Source organism: Lissotriton vulgaris, chromosome 7 (genome assembly GCF_964263255.1).
Source record: "Lissotriton vulgaris chromosome 7, aLisVul1.2, whole genome shotgun sequence".
Taxonomy (NCBI): domain Eukaryota; kingdom Metazoa; phylum Chordata; class Amphibia; order Caudata; family Salamandridae; genus Lissotriton; species Lissotriton vulgaris.
The window spans coordinates 1,668,733,603-1,668,750,419 of NC_141695.1; the positions used below are offsets into that span (position 1 = coordinate 1,668,733,603).

Below are 16,817 nucleotides of genomic sequence, written 5' to 3' on the forward strand. Positions count from 1 at the left end.
TAGACAAGGTCACCTGCTCGACCCCGTATTTGGTAACTGGAATGGAGTAAAAGTGCTTCCTCCAATTCCCGTTCCCTGGTCTGACCATTATGCAATTCCCCTACATATACTAGCGACTGAGACTGAAGTCAAGAACGAAAACTTGCAGACCCATCAATGTCGCAAGTGGAAATATTTTAACCTAGACACGTTTACCGACAAGCTTGAAACGGCTGGACCCCCTAAAGGCTCCGACTGTGAGACCGCCTATACTTGCCTAAAAAATGTTATCCTAACTGCCCTTGACGAGACCGCTCCCATCCGTAGATCAGTGGCCAATAAGAAACTGAGAAAACCATCCCCATGGTTTACATCTGAACTTCAAGATGCTAAAACCGCTTGTAAAAGACTGGAACGCGAATGGCGTGTCAATTTCTGCCCCACAGCAAAAGACCACTATAAGAAAGAGCAAGCGAGATATTACAAACTGATCCGCTCCGCTAAAGCACTACATTATAAGACCCGTATTGGTGAAGCAGAAAACTCCTCTAAGGAGCTTTTTAAAATTTTTAAAGAAATCTCGGTAGTCACCAACGAGAGCAATGCCCATAATGACTCGGTTGCGAAATGTAATGATATTGCCAAATACTTTGCCAACAAAATTACTACCATCTACTCTAATTTCTCCACCGACTTGCCATCAGGCTCTGACTTCACTGAAAATCTGGAGCTCATCCATGTTAAAAAATGCCTGACAAGCTTCTCTGTTCCTCACACTACTACTTTAACTAGTATGTGTAAAAACATTAAATCTGGTTCTCCCCGGGACCCTGCCCCCCCCCCCCCAAGATACTAGCAGCCAGTCTGGAGGTCCTTGAGCGACACTTCAGGCACATCCTCCAACTCTCCTTTTCCACGGCTACCCTCCCTATGGAATGGAAGAAAGCCATTGTGTTGCCTATAAAGAAAAAACCTAACATCAGTCAGGACACTCTGGAAAACCTTCGGCCCATCTCGCTGCTACCTTATTTGGCGAAGGTGGCTGAGAAAATAGCTAACAGCCAACTCATGGCCCATCTAGAGTCTAACAATGCCTTCCACAACTCCCAATCAGGGTTCAGGTCAGGTTATTCCACCGAAACCGCCCTTTTGAGAGCGACCGAAACCCTACGGGCAGGTGTAGATGAAGGACAGACTATGGCACTTATAATGCTGGACCTTAGTGCGGCGTTCGACACTGTGGCACACTCCATCTTGCTACAGTGTCTGAACAAAGCCGGGGTCATCCAGGAAGCATTGGGCTGGCTGAAAGCCTTCCTCACCAATCGCTGCTTCCAGGTTCAGAGAGGCGCTTTTCTCTCTGAAAGCATTGCCTTGGAACAGGGGGTACCTCAGGGCTCTGCCCTGAGCCCTACCCTGTTCAACCTGTACATGGCCCCTTTGGCTGAAGTGGTTCAATCGTTCGGCATTGAATTAGTTTCATATGCCGACGATACCCAACTTCTCATCTCCCTATCCCAAGCCCCCTCTGCTTCTGCAAATAACTTTAAATCTTGCATGCAGGCTCTGGCAGGTTGGATGACCCAACACTGCCTGAAGCTCAATGGTTCGAAAACAGAGGTTCTGGTTATGGGAGGCAGGGATACGAGCTGGACAAAGGAGTGGCTGAAGTGGTTCAATCGTTCGGCATTGAATTAGTTTCATATGCCGACGATACCCAACTTCTCATCTCCCTATCCCAAGCCCCCTCTGCTTCTGCAAATAACTTTAAATCTTGCATGCAGGCTCTGGCAGGTTGGATGACCCAACACTGCCTGAAGCTCAATGGTTCGAAAACAGAGGTTCTGGTTATGGGAGGCAGGGATACGAGCTGGACAAAGGAGTGGTGGCCTTCGTGTCTGGGGCCGTTACCCACCCCCTGTGAAGCGGCCAAGAATCTGGGGATTTGGGTTGACCCCAAACTCTCCTATGACTGTCACGTGAACAAGGTGGTCGGAAAATGCTATGGGGTCATGAAGACCCTGAACCGCACCCTTGATCTCCTTCCTCTTGAAGCCAGGCGCACTATGACACAGGCTCTAGTGACCTCTAGAATAGATTATGGGAATGTGCTTCTGCTTGGAACAACACAAAATAACATCAGGAGACTTCAAGTCCTCCAAAACACAGCAGCATGTCTAGTCCTTAGACTTCCCAAGAGAGCACCATCCAAACCTGCTCTAGATACCCTCCACTGGCTACCTATAAAAAAAAAAAAGAGTTCTCTTTAAAGCACTCTTAATGTGCCATAGGATCATCTCCCAAAAAGCTCCTCCTTACATGAATGACCTAGCTATTCCCTATGAGCCCAATAGAACTCTTCGCTCTGGGGGAACTGGCTTGCTCAAAATACCCCGTATCAGGAAAGCCAGAATGGGTGGCCGTTCCTTCCGGGTTATGGCCGCCAGGGAATGGAACGCTCTCCCTATGGAGATCAGACTAGCGGACTCGGAGACCACCTTCAGGAAAAGCTTAAAAACCCACCTGTTTTCCCTGTAACACCCTACTCTGGTCTTGACTTCTCTCCACAGCGCGGGGACACGCCGTGATGGCGTCACCAGGCGCTTTATAAGCTCCTTTGTTGTTGTTGTTGTTGTTGAAAAGGCCAAGAATAACCCAGTGAAGACCGATACAGGGGCAAACCAGTACGGTGCCACCACAGGAACAGGACTGCTCTAAAGATCCTATGAGCAGAGAAGACATAAGCACACATTTTCCAGACACCAAGGTTAGATCGCACGCCACACGGAATTGGTCTGCACATGGCTTTCAACAAGCACAGGCCTCCAAGGAGTTAACTCCACCTTTGCACAAGGAGGACTTCCACAGATCTAGTCCTTGCACTAAAGTTGATGCCTAGAGGTTAGCCAGCCTGCAACCAATTATTTACACCCTAAAAGAGGTGTATCTAACTTAAGCCCAGGAGGTCAAGACCCAACTCAGATTTGGAGTATAAATGTACACATTTAAACCATACTGGAATATAGATAATCTGCAGCTATGCAGAGATATGGCATTGGTTTGGAATCCTGGACCTAAGTAGGAGACAGCAGTCAAAAGAAAAGAGCGGAGTGCCTACGTCCCCACACAAGTCCAGCCAATCATAGTTGATATTAGAAACCTGCTTCGCCTAACTCTGGTTTAGGTCAACTATAAAGTACTTTCCATTACTAGTAAACTTACAGCTTCGGTTTTTTATTTGGTGGGTGCCCAGCAGCAACTGAAGTTCTGTTAACCAATGGGGAATTAACTGGTGGTGTTCGCACTTCGACAGTAGGCAGGAAATGAATAGTGCGTCTACCCTCTCGGATCTTCGCCAGCTGCCTCCTCTTTTCCTGCATGGAGAGTCTCCGGGATGCCCTTTAAAAAAATTAAATAAAGCAAGTCTCAAATGCTGTATCAGAAGACATTGGACAGCCCCATTCAAAATATACAGGTCCCTGGTCACCTCACCTTCTTGGCAGCACCTCAGCGGGTCCAACATCAGGCACATTTGTCAATCTTGCACGAAGACTTCCAACGGAAGCAGCTAGGACTTCAAACTGCTCTGCATTGCTGTTCTCTACGGAGTTAAAGCCAAACCCATTGAACAACAGAAACCAACAGTTAAGATGAGGTTGCATGCTAGATTCATGGAGCTATTAAATTTTAGGTTAATAGTATGTAGAATACTAAACAAGTTAAGCTAAATTGAAATGGATACGTGTTTTCCACCATGAAAGATAAGCACAATACAGTATAGGTAAGATTTCAACTGAAGGCTTCTGGCCAACCATATCTACATTTCTCTCCTTACATTTGACGTTGGTTAGAACAGAATTCCTGGAAGTTAAGCTTCTTGTTTTCGAAGGCCATCAAGGGAGGTCTAGATTGGCAACATTTATATTACCCATGGTTCCCGGATAGATGCATAAAAGATCCAGTTTCTGGACTGCAGGACCACCATGCAGAGACAGTGAATTGAGCATTTTGAAACCCATTACCCAGTACTCCTGCACCAATAAAAACTGAGAAGGCTGCAGCGTACTGAAAACCATGCAGTCCAAGCAGCAGTGGCCAATGTGGCTTACGTGAACATTAGCCTGGTATTCAGGAAGGCCTGAAACTTTACTGAGATTTATACATTATTGCCTTGGTTCAGCGTTAAGATCAGGAGATAAAGATTTGACGACTGTTTTCTTGTCCAACCAGGAACACCAGGCAGCAAAAGTTACAGGCAAAAGCGATACAGCTATTATAGTGAAAGAGGTAAAAAGATTAAGTGTCTGCTTCAAAGAAAGTATGGAAATATGGCTGTTTAGCTCAGCCTCTGCAGTAAGTCTACAGCCCTTGGATGCTGGTTAGGGTTTGAAGCTAAAGGAATGAGCTTTACTCTAGTGATTACCATACAATGGTCAAATTGGGGGTGGGGGGTAGGAGGGGGCAGAAAGACCCACAGCTTGGTTAAACAGTTGGAAAGACACCCACTAGGTGGGGGAAGATTAGTGGTCAAGGATACCTTCCGAATTATAAACACCCTCACCCCTCATTTGGCTCCCTTACACCACTGTGGTGACTAGATCCTGCCCACTCCTATACAAACTGCAAGATCTCATTTTAAGTTTTATTTTTTCCTCATGTTCATGACATACAGGCCCACCTGCAGACTAACTTCAGAGATCCTGGTCTATAACACCAATCATTGCCATCCTAATTTGTAATGCACCATCATGTTTCATTAAGGGGTAGCAAAGAGCAAAAGGAACAAACAAATCCTACCAAGCTTAAAAGGTGCAACAATAGCTTGTGGAAGATTAGCTTTTGGGGTCCTCTTCGGCTGCCAGTGTAAGCCATCATGCTGCGGCGGTGTAGCCCTCGTGTTCATAGTGTGATCTGCAGTAAAAACAAAGGATACTTTGTTTATTTAAAGTGGCCACTTTAAATAAACATTTTGAACGCAACATGTTTATTTAAATGGCATAACAGATGAACTAGTTCGACTTTTGAATATATTGTAATGGTACATATTTTACTTTACTGTGAGGATTTGGCTGCATGATTGGGGTACCATTTGTTATTACATACATTTTTACCAACCACAAGTAGATTAAGTTCCATTTTCCAGTCCTGAAGAATTGCCCAGATCAATAGCAACACTTAGGCAAGAAACAGGTTGACCTACACACTACTTTATGAGCTGGATAGGACCATTACTTCCACATTCAGCCACCCATTGCCCTTTAATCATGAGAACCCACCTAATAAATGTAATTGGTGTCATGTGAATTCGTGGTATTAAAAATAGCCAAGAGAAACCCAATCTACACACGGAGCACCTCTAATCCGCATCTCTTAATCTAAAGACCTCTGGCAAAGGGCCACCTCGACCAGCACAACAAGGAGCTGACCTATGATGCAGCATGACACCAACACAGGTTTGCAAGGGCTCTTGCTTATGAGCAATCAGAACCCAAGATCGTTTCTCAGTTTCCCTGATCTAGATCCTCCCGTGCTACCCTCCCCCAGGAACTGCATACTTTGTTATACATAGTATCCTATGGAGCCTGTATAGTGGACCTTAAAGCACTCCTAGTCCCCCTCTGTTTAGAATTCCACTGCAACTGCCTGAGATATCAGCCCCCAACAAACAGCCTATGAAAGGAGAGTGCCTCCACTGTTCACCACTCCACAGCTGTGGCTAGATACATTTACTCACCTGGAAAGAAGGTGAAGGTGAAGCTGAAGTGATTGTGACCAGATACGCTTGCTAGTGTTCAGTAGCATAGATTCCACTGCAGGACACAAAAGCTATTGATGTAGTGTAGGAATTAGGATCTACTTTTATGGTTACCCCCACTTTTTGCCTGGTTCTAAGCGGTATTATGACTAGCTTGACTGGAATCCTACTAATCAGGACCCCAGTCTGCTTTCTCCCTAAATTGCTGTGTTGAGTACACTCCAGATTGGATACTGGGGTACCTTTGTCAGTCTTTAGTATATGGTGCACAGGCATAGGTACTCCAGATTTCTCCCATGGGCTGAAGCATTCATTATGCCACCCATGAGAGACCATGCAAAATGGAACTACAGGCCTGCCATTGCAGCCTGTGTAAGTTGGTGCATGCACCACTTACTAAAGATATATGTCACTGCACTTAAAACCTATAAATCACCCCTATAGCAGGCCTTTGCAATCCTGAAGGCAGGGTGCTTGGTTCTAAGTGAGCAAGAGAACCCTGCAGCCTACGGAGTCCATTCTCACGGGTTATCAGTGAAGCAGCCATATGCTATATAGAGGAGCACCGCATCTCGAAAACTGCTGCAATTAATCCTATCCTGTGGTATAAAACACGCTGGAATCATACCCCCCACACTGTATACGGTTTGGGGGGCGAGGGGGGGGGGGGGGAATTGACTCCAAGAACTGGATGAGCCCTCTATTAGGCTTTAAGTGTCCCAGTACCAGTCTTCTAGACCGAGACAGCACAAAATGGTTGCTGCCGACCAGAAACACATTTCTGCCCTTCTGCTGCTAAGCCAAGCTTGAGAATAGAAAGGTGGTACAGTAGGCATCATTTTACAGGAAGTTGTGACAACCCCCAGACAGGATTTAGTGTATTGGGACTGGGTGGGTGCACTTGCTAGTGCCAAAATGTCTGCATGATGGGCACACTTTGTGTCCCCGTGCATAGTCTAGTTTAAACCAGTTCTGGGAGCCCTTGGCTCCCATTCCGGCACAAAACTGGAAAAGGGACATGGGAGTAACCTCCCCCTAGGAGGGTCCCCTGAATCTTCCCAACCCTTTCCCTAGGCTACTTAAGGTCTTACCTGGGTGTAGGTCCCTAGATTAATCGCAGGATAAGATTCAGATCAGACACCACTGCACTTCTACCGTCTAGGGACTCGACTTCGCTGGACTTAGTTTGGGCCTGGCAGTCTCCCTTCCAGGTTGCTGCATTGTCTGTGCATCATACAGGAACCTTCCAAGACATGTGAAGCATCAAAGACACCTGAAGTAATCTCCCTTGAGTGAAGGAGTCACTCCCCTGCATTTGACGGCACCGCAACTAAGTCGACCGGTCCGCGGATCCTGAGCTCCTCCGGACTCAGTGGGCGCTGCAACACAAGTGGTGGTTTTCCACAGCTCCAGAGGCCTGCTCCATCCTTTCACCAAGTTTAAGGCCAGTATCCCTCGTGGGGGTTGCAATGACAGAACACCTGTGCACCTCGTCCAACTTGCCGTTGCAAAGGCTTGTTGGTTTTTTTGCAAAAAGATCTTCGGGCTCCAAGTACCCCCAACCTCGAGCATCTCCTGTGACCAGTATCTTCAGCCACACCGCATCGTGTGAGTCATGGCCTGCATCTGTTGGCGAGCTGCTTTAGGTCTTCTCGCAACTCCAGTGCCTCCCGCCTATGGAGGCACTTGAGGGACACACTTGTTACTTTTAGGCTCCCCTAATTGCTCGGGCCTGCCCTGACTTCCCTGCCTTAGGTGAGTGCCATGGACCTTTCTGGTCTGGACATTGCTCCTTTGATTCCTGCGTGGCTTGCCTTTGCCAAGGATTGTTGGTGCTCCCGGCAGACAGACCCCTCAGCACTCTACATCCTTTGTGGCACAGCTCGTATCCTGGTCCTGGTCTTCCTCAGCATCGCCTGGTCCTCACAGCTGCAGAGTCAAGGTCATCGTCATCCTCCTTGAAGCACCTGACAGGCATTTGTCTTCCAAGTCTCCTTGTCATGCCCGAGTGACACTGTCCCCTCTGCTTTCAGGTTCTCCTCTTCAAGAATCCAGGTTTGAATTCCCATGGACACTCATTCTTCCAGCAGTGGCACTTTCTTGAAGTCCATTGGTTTCGACAGCAGTTTCTGACACCACTTCACACGTATGCACCCGGCTTCCCTGGTGAAGGTAACGTGGGTACTAGTCTATCCACATGTGGGGTGGCTCTCCAACCTTCTGTCTTCCAAGGAGTTTCTTCAGGGTCCTTAATCTAAGAATCCAACTGCGATTTGCACTCAGATTTGTAAGGTGCACGCCGTCTTGTTTTCATACTGCACATGCTCTCCGTGGGGTCTCTTTCTACTCACCTTGGGTGGTTCCTTGTGGTCTCAGAACTTCTACGTCCTCTTGACACGAGTCGTAGTTCTAATACCTCTTAGTATATGGTTTGGTCCCCCCAGGTATTTTGTGCTATTTACTGTGCTTCTGTGCTAAAGTATTGTGTGCATTGTGTTCATCTTAGAGTTTTGAGATATTGGAATGTACTAGAGTGTATTATATCATAAATACATTGTTTTATAAATACTTGGTGTAGTTCTTTTTCACTCAGGATTCACTATTCGATTGCATTCTGATAAAATAAGTGGCTTTACACTCCTTCTGGACTAAGCCTGAAGGCTGCTCTCCACAACTACCACTTTTAGAGGGCGCTCTGAGGTGGTCTAAGACCTCTTCAATCACCATAAGGGCTGCCTGGACTGGGGCAAGGTGCCCACTTACATTAGTGGACATCTTATACCAGGCCAGCTTCTCACACATAGGTTTTAGCCTAATGGGTATTAATAGCTAAATGTGAAAAAAAGGTTTCAACTAATGCCCATATTAGTTGTCATAGTTGTGAGCTGTAGCAATCCTTTGGAACAGGAAAGACTGCTATACCAATACATACACAAAAATGCAATGTCACCTGTGAAGGTAGCATATTAATATATGGGTAATCCAATATGGTGGTATGCAGCATAGAAAACCAAAGTTGAAAATAACTTTGAAGAACCTATAGTGGCAATACATCTGTGGACTTTTCACAGTTGGCGGCAATGTACTTGGATGTCCATTAAGTTATGCGGAGCAGCGCAGAGCCTGCCTGTGCCATTCTTCAAGGCCATAACTACAAGAACTAAGCCACAATGAGAACCAAAGTTACACTGCATCGTTTCCAAATGGAATATTCCTTGTTCCATGCCATTTGGGAATACTACCATCCTTCAGGTTGATTTTATGCTGGAACCTATCTAATTTTCAAATTTAATTATTGAAAACCACCTTGCACTCTGCCACTCCTTTCCAGTCGGTCATCCTTCACCACCAAAACCTGTAGGTCTGATCTGGTTCTCAAAATAATGCAGCGCACGGCCTGGGGTTGCCAAAGCAAAATACGGATGCTTCCTTTGCATGCATACCTTGCAGCCCTAAAAACAGATTGAAGTAACTGAATAGCACAATATTGTCAGAATGGAAATCTAGCAGAGTAGGATTTGGTGGCATGAGTTTTTTTACCTGTTCAAACCCAGTTTAAGAAATCTGGAATTACGACCCTGGCACCTGAATTGGCTACACACCTTCACCATGAATTACAATTAAGCAAAATGGCGCCCTACGTCTCTTATTAGGTCTTACCTAGCACATTGCACACCAATTATTAGACTAAAGAATATTCTGTAGCAAAAGATTTGCAACCATTTGTAAAATTAGCTGATGAACGTTCGGCGGAGAACAAACCTTAAGAGATTTTAAATTGTTTCTCCTTTAAACATTTGTCAGCATGTGGTGGACATAAAATTGGCAGGGGGACTGACCTTCAAAAAAGGAAGACTAAAAGCAAACTCGGCTCTGCTGGTCTGTGTGCCAAAGCCTGAGGTTATGGGAGAAACTTGCTTCAGGAAGTATTTAATTTTTAGTGTACCTGGTCCATAAACTTGGCGCGATGGAAAGGAAAGAAATTATTTTTCCTGAGCAGGAAGGGCACGTCTGTACTTTAAAGGTAAACCTCTTTAAAATCCCACCATGTACTCTTTCAATACACACTAACCTAGCCCACATACCGATCGTGGTACAGAATCTTCCTGCTGGATTTCCTTGCTGGCCTATGAAACTTTCTGCATGATCTGGCAAGGTGGAGTCCCATTTCAACGTGATGTCAGCTATTGGTGTTGAGGGCTGCAGTGATAAATCCATGCCAGCCTGTAAAAGCCACCATAACTGGTTAAAAAAAAACTGCTGCAACACAACTGGTGTCACCAATGCATTTCCAATGCCCTGTTGTATAGGATATCCACAGGCTGCCACTCGCAAGAGGATTCATTTAAAGACCAACAGCTAGATTCATCAAAGTCCCGATTTGCAAGTCGTTAATAGCGATTATTAAGGAATCGCTATTAAGGACTTGCCAATCGGGATTCATGTAGAAATCACACAAAAAAATTGCGATTCCAACAGCCTCCTTATTTGCGATTGCTAATCGCAAATATGGGTGCGATTTCAAGGGTGCAGGGGTGTCCAAAGGACACCCTGTAGCACCCCTGAAATGGGAATTTACACTGATGTTGTGCGTAACATGCAACTTAGAAAAATGCATTTAAAAGCATTTTTCCAAGTTTTCCCTATTTACCACGAGGTTTGACTTCGTGGTAAATAGCGCTCTTAAATTGCGAATTCGCAATTTTTAAATGTTTCATGAATAGCATTTAAGGAATCTCTAATAGAGATTCCTTAAATGCTAATCCTCGCAAATTTGCGAATTCTTTATTAGTTATTTTTGCATTTGGGATGATGAATCCCAAATGCAAAAATTGCACTCGCAAAGGGCCAGATTCTCAGAATCTGGCCCTTTTGCGAGCGCATTTCGCTTGATAAATCTGGCTGTTAATGCATTATAATTTATAAGCTCTGTGGCATGCACTTTGCCCAAACTGGCATCACTGACAAACATCGTCTTTACACAAGGTCGTGCTCTCCAGGCCTCAGATCGGTTCCTTATCCGAATCAAAGTTACAGCTCAGCTGTCTTTTCTCTGGGATCACAAAAAGACCTTAAAGTTGATGCAATACTCTACAGTTTGAATTACGCTGAAAATCTGTCATTTTACCAACTGACGTTAGGGAGCATGATTATTAGAGTGGATAGCAGGACTTTCAGTACTCAAGCATCAAGACACATCAGGATCATTCAGCACAAAAAAAAAAAAAACTTAGTAATACAAACAAATCTGTTAGTGTAGGACAATTCGACGAGTAGCTTGTGAGCTACCTGTAGCTCTCCGGCTATCTGCAATTAGCTCTCATGTGTGCAACCCAGCCTGCTAACTTAGCTTTTGCTTGGTTGGATTAATATACATACCCTAAAATTTGAGAAAGTGTATTTGAGACAAAGTTGTGTGCGTTTTCAAAAGTTAGTTTATGTTTGAAGAAAGGAAAATGGTAAAGTTTCCAAAATATAGCAAGAGCTCATACTGAAGTGAAAAAACATGTGGTGTAGGGAGGGCTTATTAAAATTATAATTAAGTTGGTAAGGGGCACGTTGCAGCTATGGCTGTTGTGTTGCCATGTAGAGGCACTCAAAACTGACAAGTCTTTTTACATTACTGCTGACAGCCCTGACTTACGCACCGAGTGATCAATGATAGTAATCTTGCATATGGTGGCGACGAATGTCATCTTGCCTGATGTGGTCATGTTTACAACACTAATACAAGTAGCTTGGCTCGGTTTTTTAAGCTTGAGTAGCTCTTATTACAGAAAAGGTTGGAAACGCCTGTGCTTGAAGTTACCATGAGAACGGATTGTAAGAGGCACTAAAGACAATGCAAGGAGCACATACAATGCAATAGTAACTGCTTATAAGAAGCCTAAGCATTTCAAAAGTATACAATTGTTAATTCAAATATAAAAAGTAAACCCCTTACTCTGGGGAGTGACTAATTCTGTGTGCCCAATGCATGTTTGGAATATTTAACACTGTAATTCACATGCTGGGATCGTGGGAGCTGGATATGAGCCAATGCACCTAGGGAAGCAGCCCAAATAAAAAATAAAAATAAAAAAAAGTGAAAAGCCTGAGCAAAAACAAAACTGTCACAACCCGTGAGTGCTCCCAAACTGCTAACTGCAGGATTTGTGCACCTGCTCCCTGGGCATTTTGCCGTTTCTTGCCCCCCATGGAAGACCCTAAGTGAAGACTGGTAGAATGTTCGACTTCCAAATTGATTTGAGACCCAAGGTGGTCTGACAAAGCCTTCACAAGCTCACACAAACAGAAACCAAGTACTTCAGGTATTGAAGGAACATAGAAAACTAAAATTGTTTAGAAATATAGCAGGACCGTAGGAAACGTAATAGATTATGCAGTATAACCTGCAGTTCTAAGGACACTGAATAAGTAAAAATGAGAAAGGGAAGGAATAGGAGAAAAAACCTAATTTACTGGGTATTCTTGGGTGCATTAATTTCATGTCCATTCGTGGGGGGATAACGGGACAGGAGGGCCACTGAAGTATACAATATAGATCAAGTTATGCTACAGATTTGACTGACATGAAGCACGAAAATGCAAATTATGCTAAATTTCCTGTGGCTGTATTTGGTCACTTTTTTCCCCTTTTAACACAGAACAAGGCTGTCTAATCAAATGCTGGACCTCCTTAGTAGCAGCTTAACACCTGAACACAGCAATCCGCAATAGAAAGGGGACCACTTAACCTTCGCAAAACCACCCCTCATATATTTTGTAACTTTTCATCTATATGACACAAATGCAATGCTGATATTGAAGCATTTTTGTTGAAATCCGAAAGCTATGCTGCAGATGTGGCTAGTGAGATAAATCCTTAATCATGCGGAAAGCACTGCAGAATCCGTTTCTCCTGCATTACCCAATACACACTTTCAAATGATACATTAACCTGAAGCCTACCTAAGCATGGACTCTGCCCCGCCATAGCTCTATTTTCTGAGTCTCCTGCGTGAGTTGCTCTTCCAGTGTTTGCTTTGCTCTTCCACAGCCCAGGTATTTCCTGTAAACCATGGCCATGAGTTATAATGAAAGAAAAAAAAACGACAAGCATAAAGAAGCACATCTAAAAACCTGAATGGAGAGCAAAGGTAGTCACACAAACACAAGAACTGCAAGTCTTCCGAAGTGTACTTTAACAAACGAGACTTCAGGGTGTGAGGTGTATCGCTCTCAGCCTTTATCTGGAACCTTTAGAAATGTCCCTAGGAGAGGGCAAGGGGTACAAGTACCCCATTTCGCCCATCCAGTGAGTGGTTTGGAAGGGCTTAAAAAGTGAGGGGAGTTCTAAAAGGGGCATCACCAACAAACATGCCTTAGGAATGCTTTCCAAAAGGAATGCATATGTAATAAAGGGTGTGGCTTTAAAGCAATAAAACCCATCCCATAAGCATTCTGGTGCCACTCGGAGGGCCCCCAACTAACAGCCTATGCAGCTGTGGCAGGATACCCACACTGGGGATTCTCATGGAGATCCCGCTACTAGGGCGGAGATCCTGCTATGACTGCGGAAGCCCTTTGTGAATAGGGCTTCTGACTTTTCGGTTACTCTAACCAAACATCACAATAACTCACGCACCTAAAATAAGGCAGACCTATTGGTTTTGCCAATACTTGTTCACAGAATCAGACAAATGATAACAACAACTTTGCTGTGAACAAATGGAATTGAAAAGGTTTCAATTCTGAAAGTATTAATTAAAGATGACTAAGGTCTTTTGAAGAAAGGGTGGAGGCCTTAAGAATATTGCAATCACTCCTGTTCTCTTTCCTCTGTAGCCTCTCGGAGACGCATTCCTTCGCTCCCCATTTCTTTATGAAATCCTCCATCTGCACATTTCACACACCACCTCTTTCCTCTTCTGCATCATTTTCGTTCATTCCTGCATGCACTTCCTTGCATCGCCTCTTCACCCTCCCAATACTCACACTAAGCACATTTGGCTGCAAGCAGTACATTTACTTTTCCACAGCTGTGTACCTGCTTTACCCACTTCTGCTTAGAAGCTCAATTACAATCGGCACTTCATGGTCATTGCACTGTGCGAGCAGCAGAGTGGCCTAGGACCGGATGAGCTTGTATTCTGAGCACCTTTAGGCCCCACTGACCGGCACTGAGAGAAAATTGAACTTCGTTTAGCTTCAGGGCTCTGAAATTCTGCATCACACACCCATCAATCAACAACCTGGTTTACAGCCTATACTACTGACACCCAAATCCCACCCAGTTAAATACTATTAGTGTAATTGCTGCGTGAAAAAAATCCAAAAAACGTGAAAAAACACATTCTTCGGAAAATAAATTTAGTTAAACATAACATATAAACATGAGCTCTCACGGATATGGGTGGTGAGTGGACTGTACAGCTATTTTTCAGACACTGATAAATAGTTTCTTTGGAAAGTTGAAGGCCACGTCTCGCGTCAGTTTTTAACTAATGCCGGTCTAGGGTCCGAAGGGACCCGCCCCTCTTGAAAACTTGAGACCGAGAACTAATTTGTGTGGCTTGCAAAGTCTGGTTTTACTCCTGGAAAAAGCTATAGGAAGAATTAATTTGACAGAGCAGGTGTCCGACAACAACCTAGTGTACTAAATCATCCGTCGCCCCCAACCTTCCCCCACGCTGGAAGGAACCCTTTAAACCGTCTGGGGTTCACGTTCACAGCATGCCCTGGGCGGCAGATATTGCAATGCCAGAACCCTGCCCCCCATCACACGAGCCTGGCCTTCGGTCGTAAAATGGTCCCCATAATTGGCGGCCCCTCAATTCATTCATCTATGTTCCACCCTCAACAGTACACCTGTTAGCCCCGCCCAAAATGGTTACCCGCTCTCTTACAGCGTTAAGATCCTTCTCGATTATTGGTCGATCAAACAGACAGAATACGCCGCTTTAACGGAGTTTCGCGCGGTTCTATTTGTAGTCTTCAGTACGTCTCCATCAGCCAATCGCGGCGCCGTGGACTATTTAGCGCCGTTTACCATTGGTCAGCCGACCGTGCGAGTGACATTTTTTATTTATTTTTATTTATTTAATGCGATTTTCTATAGCGCGAACATTACCCGAAGGTGTCAGAGCGCTTTACAAAAGAACCCGTTGCGATACATAAGGATTTAGGATTACATGAGTTACATAAAAGGTAAAAGCAAGAAAAAAATTGCAAATGTACAAGTTGCAAAGTCACACAGGGAAGAGATACAAATAGAAACAAGCATTTACAATGCAATGGTCTCGGAATTATCAAAGGTAGAGCTATTGGCATTGCTCATGACATTTTTTTTGTTTAAATCTTAAATAAATGACATTGTCATTTACATTGCCAATAGCTTAATCGTTAAATACATGGCATTGTCATGTACAATGCCAATAGGTTAATCGCTCGCAAATGCATGACCTATTGCATTTACACCCACACAGAGCCACACACACACAAAGCCACCCACACACACACAGAGCCCCACCCACACACACACACACACAGAGCCCCCCCCACACACACACAACCCCCCCACACACACAGAGCCCACACACACACACATAGAGCCCCCCACACACACAGAGCCCCCCCACACACACACAGAGCCCCCCCACACACACAGAGCCCCCACACACACAGAGCCCCTCCCACACACACACACACAGAGCCCCCCACACACACACACAGAGCCCCCCCACACACACAGAGCCCCACACACACACAGAGCCCCACACACAGAGCCCCACACACACAGAGCCCCCCACACACACACACAGAGCCCCACACACACACGCACACACAGAGCCACTACCACTCAGATATAACATTGTAGTCCTTCTTCTACGTCTACTAAACGACCCAGTTTTTGGCTTTCAAAAACCTGGTCACCGTATTGTCAATAGAACACATAATGCATGGGCAGAGGGGGCCACCATGTAAGGTGTGGGCAACAAGCAACGTACCCGACTGGCGGAAGCGTAGTGCCATGAAACATATATTGGCTTATGTCCGCAGTTCCTGTTACTCTGTAAGAATGTATTCTTTCAGTGAAACAACCTTACCTGCAGACAACTCGCAGCTCCGCCGCAATCTCCGCGTTGCAGCCCAACTCTTCTACCACTGCGAGTTCTTCCTCCTCCGCATCGACTTCCTCCTCTTCCTCCAAGGCGAAGTCCCGGAGTAGCAGCACGTCTCACCACAGCGTACCCAAGGATCTCACGTGAAAGGTTTTGCTACTTACATCCTGGACTTCATATTCGGTAACAGTGCACCGTTCTCCTCGTGTGCTCTCCTCCCCTCTCGTCTTCTGGTTCTCTCACTTTCCTACCCCCCCCTTTTCTTTCTAATATCTAACCCCCCCTTTCTCTCTTCTCCCCACTCACTCTCCCCTCCATCTTTCCCTCTCTTTCGCTCGGCGTGTGATTGAACGTCGCACGCTCTCTCTCGCCTTGTTTCCTCTACTCGTGGCCCCCTGTGGTCCTTTGTGATCTTGCTCTCTTTCTTGTTCTCCCCCTTTCTTGTTTTGCTTCCTTCGTTCTCCTGTCACTGTATATCATCCTCTGTTCCCTCCCTTCCTTTCTCTGTTTCTTTTTCTCACCCCCCTTCGCTACTTCTCTCTGCCACATCTTTCTCTCTCCCACGCCATCTTTTCCCCCTCTATTCATTCTGTCCCTTTCTCATCCTCGTTTCTCCCCCTGTCATTCTATCCTTCCATCTATCTCCACCTCTCTCCCTCCTCTCTCGCCCCCTCGTTCCCTGTTGTTGTTACTCCTTCGCCCCCTCCCACACCCCTTCTGCCTGTTTCTGTTTCCCCCTCACCTCAAGTCTCCATAAACTCACTCAACCCATGAGTGCTTGTAGCAATGTTTTTTTAATGTTTTCTGTCGTTTAGTTGCTCTTTTGACCCTCACAGGTTCCGTAGGGGCTGCTTCCACCTCTATTAAATGTAGAGGCCCATGGGCCACCGAGGGAGTACGAAGGTGAAGCCGCAGCCCACGGTAGTGGCGCACAGTAGAACCGCGTGTGTGATCCTGGGCTGGTAACAGAGAGGGGGAGG

General features: G+C 45.5%; 1 protein-coding gene across 2 annotated transcripts in view; it reads right to left on the minus strand.

Annotated features, from left to right (window-relative positions):
• LOC147706256 (targeting protein for Xklp2-B-like) overlaps positions 1-14,673 on the minus strand; it is a 54,157-nt gene extending 39,484 nt beyond the window's left edge. The window contains exons 1-5 of one of the 2 annotated variants that reach the window (XM_086929047.1): positions 14,623-14,667; positions 12,686-12,785; positions 4,777-4,890; positions 3,472-3,580; positions 3,202-3,378 (exon numbers count right to left, since the gene is read on the minus strand). In XM_086929047.1, the coding sequence (XP_086785173.1) occupies positions 3,202-3,378; positions 3,472-3,580; positions 4,777-4,890; positions 12,686-12,710 (425 nt within the window). In that variant the 5' untranslated portion in view covers positions 12,711-12,785; positions 14,623-14,667. Of the gene's footprint in view, positions 1-3,201; positions 3,379-3,471; positions 3,581-4,776; positions 4,891-12,685; positions 12,786-14,622 lie in introns of both variants that reach the window. The other variant, XM_086929048.1, reaches the window with a different exon arrangement.
• Between the last annotated feature and the right edge of the window lie 2,144 nt (positions 14,674-16,817).